Source organism: Apaloderma vittatum, unplaced genomic scaffold, assembly GCF_000703405.1.
Source record: "Apaloderma vittatum isolate BGI_N311 unplaced genomic scaffold, ASM70340v1 scaffold28938, whole genome shotgun sequence".
NCBI lineage: Eukaryota > Metazoa > Chordata > Aves > Trogoniformes > Trogonidae > Apaloderma > Apaloderma vittatum.
This window is the reverse complement of record NW_009729500.1, coordinates 2,188-5,091: the sequence shown is the minus strand read 5'-3', so window position 1 is coordinate 5,091 and position 2,904 is coordinate 2,188. Positions and strand designations below refer to the sequence as shown.

The following is a 2,904-nucleotide window of genomic DNA, read 5'->3' as shown; positions in this document are numbered from 1 at the left end:
ATGATGCTGGAGGCAGCGCTGTGGAGGAGCCTGCACCGAGCAGGGATCATGACCCTCTACCAGCGGTGAGGCCAAGTGGTTGCCCACTGGGTCAAGTTCAAGGACTCCTGTGGCTCTTCTCCTCTTTCCTGAAGGCCACCTTCTCCCTCCCGAGGGCTCTCCCCAGCTGGGCAGCCAGCCCGAGGAGCAGACCTGCCTCATACGGCAGCAGCTGGTGGTGTGACGGTAAGGGGCAAGCCGAAGCTGGCAGAGAAATTTTGCGTTTGCTCAGGGATCTCCGGCAATGTTTTGTGGCTCAATGCAGCTGAATGTGGCATTTGGGGCACCCACAAGCACAGGGTTGTGACGTCCCAGCCCCACGAATGCAGCTGTGGGGCAGCAGTGGCTCCTGCAAAGCACAGGAGGGTGATGCTGGGAGAGGACACTGGGATGTACGTGGGGCAGCCCCTGCCTGGGAAACACTCTTCACCTCGCCATCACACTCCAGCTCAAGTGCTTGTCACCGTGGTGGGACCACAGCATGCACGATGAATCCTTGGCCTGGAGACTACAGGATCCAGCTAAGAGGAAGGTGGTGTGCTTGGAGAACACCTCCCTGAATGCCAGCCAGCTCTGGGTTAACGTGTGCCGCTTTGCAGAAGGATCTGTTTGCCTCCATGACCAGTGGGAAAGACGGCAGTTTGGCTGTGACAGACACTCGGTGTGCCCTGCCATTTTTTCCTCCTTCTCCAGGTGTTTTCAAGCAAGGAAGGGTCTTAAAAAGCCATCAGCTAAGAGCAGAGTTTTACTGCAGCTCAGCTGGGCCATCAGAAACAGAATCAGAGCTGGAAGGGACCTCTAGAGCTCACCTAGTCCAACCCAACACGACTGAGCTCAGAGGATCCTGGGGACGAGAGCTGGCCCACAGCCCACGCGTGTGTGGCAGCGGGTTTGTTGGGTGTCTCTTGCACGGGGACCATGTGGTGCCCTCTGAGTGCTTTGAGATGGCAGCTCATGCTGAGGGGGGGGTTAGGGAACATGCTTGCTCATAGGGCGAGTCTAAGCCACTGTCACTTGTTTCATTTTTTTCCTCCTAAAAAACCCTGAGGGAGGTGAAGGTCTTGAACCCTTCACCCATCCCGGGTTAGGACGACCCACTGGGGAGGCTGCTCCAGCTGGTGGTGGCTGGGGGGGGCCGATAGGGCACAGTGGAGGGAGCAGTGTAATCAGAGACAATTTCCCACTTTGTGTAATTACATAAATGTCCAATGATTGTTTTCCATCCGCCTGTTTCTGTGGCTTTGATGACCTGGGTGGGGGCGAGCGCTCCTGCAGCTGAGCTGTCACAGGTAGGAGAGCAACCCTTCTGCTGGGGAATGGCCCCGGAGGCCGGGGTGGGAGTGGGGACGTGGAGCTGGATCTCCGGGATCCCCTGGGGGCCTCTTTCCACTCCGGATGAGCTGCAGAGACGGTGAGCAACATCCTGGCCGTAAGCCAGGGAACCTCCAAAGCCCCTCAAGCTCCCCGCAGGCTGCCTTCAGACAGTTCAAATGACCATTCCAGGTTAGCCCACAAGGCTCTTGGAGACATAATCTCTAGCTTCGACCTCATCTTGGGTTTCCCAGGTCTCAAATTAACCTTTGTTTGCATCAGTCACCCTACAAGGTAGCAAGGCAGCCTGTCGGGCCTGTTTTGTTTTGTTTTTTTTTTCATTTGCAAGCACTCAGCAAAACCTCATTCACGACAAGAATGAGCCTGATCCACACATCACCGAGCCAAGACAGCACCAAAACCTCCCCAAACCAGCTCTGGCCAAGCCTCAGCCCAGGGCGCAAGCACCCTGCCAGAAATACCAGCCAGGCTCACGGGCAGAGCTGTTGGAGCACAGCAGGAGCTGCTACACACGCTCCCTTCGCATTTCAAAAAGGTTTTCTGGCTGAGGGCGTAGCCAAGCCCTGGAGTTACACACACTCCATTCCAGAGAAGGAACCTGATGGCTGAACTATCCTCTCTTGCTTCTCCCCTTGCCCTTGAGATTCCCAGCAGACAAGAACCATTTCTGTCACCATTTTTGTCTAGTTATGTCACATTGGTCCCATTAATTGGTTTTCTTCAAGTGTCTGCAGACATTGAGGCCTTTGGGTACCAGGGAAGAGCAGGTTTTGCTACGAAAGGTAAGCTCACAGCCGCTTGCATTTCAGAAAGCATTTTAACCCAAAATTCTTTCTACCTGCTCAAAACTATTTCTGTTCTAGTAGACAGCCTTTACAAGCAACAGCTCGACCAAAAGTACACTCAACTCCTAAGATTTTCAATAATTTATTTTGTTCTGGAACAGAAGACAGAAGGGAACCACTTCTTCCTCCAGCCAGCTGTAGCAGATCAGGTCCTAGTGGAAAAAAAGACAGCGTCAGCAAAGTAACTGCTGAAGAGTTTCTGATTTGCACTATTTAAATGAGAGAACAGGTTTTGGGAGACAAAAACTCGCTCCCTACCAAGCCAATGGCTTAAGTACCCACATCCTCTCTGGCTTTACTGTGAGCTTACCCAGGACATGGCTCCAGCAACCCCTGCTCAGCAAGGAGCCGCACTTACACATGCAGCCATTTCACACCATTTTGAAGGGCGCATCAGCAACTGCTTGCTGGAGCTGCTCCTGAGCCACCTTCCTTCCATCGTCTCTAGAGTCATGGGACACCACAGAGCAACGTTCTCACCACTTTCCTTAACAAGTTTGCTCTGAAACAATTCCCACTCATCTCTCCTCTCAAAGCACTGAGTAGCTTTTACTCTTCCTGTTGATCACCAGCCTGCCTCTTCACTGCTTTTGTTCCCCTCCTTATTCCTTGGAAACCAAAAGCTCTTCCTAGTGACTGGTCCCACGTGCAACACAGCTGTATTGACCAAGCAGCCAGACCGCTGGTT

At 53.2% G+C, this 2,904-nt stretch overlaps 1 protein-coding gene across 1 annotated transcript in view; it reads left to right on the top strand.

Annotated features, from left to right (window-relative positions):
* ST6GALNAC2 (ST6 (alpha-N-acetyl-neuraminyl-2,3-beta-galactosyl-1,3)-N-acetylgalactosaminide alpha-2,6-sialyltransferase 2) overlaps positions 1 to 69 on the top strand; it is a gene marked incomplete at its 5' end in the record, with an annotated part of 3,266 nt that extends 3,197 nt beyond the window's left edge. The window contains one exon of the mRNA XM_009874470.1: positions 1 to 69. Coding sequence (XP_009872772.1) covers positions 1 to 69 — 69 coding nt within the window.
* Positions 70 to 2,904: the final 2,835 nt, after the last annotated feature.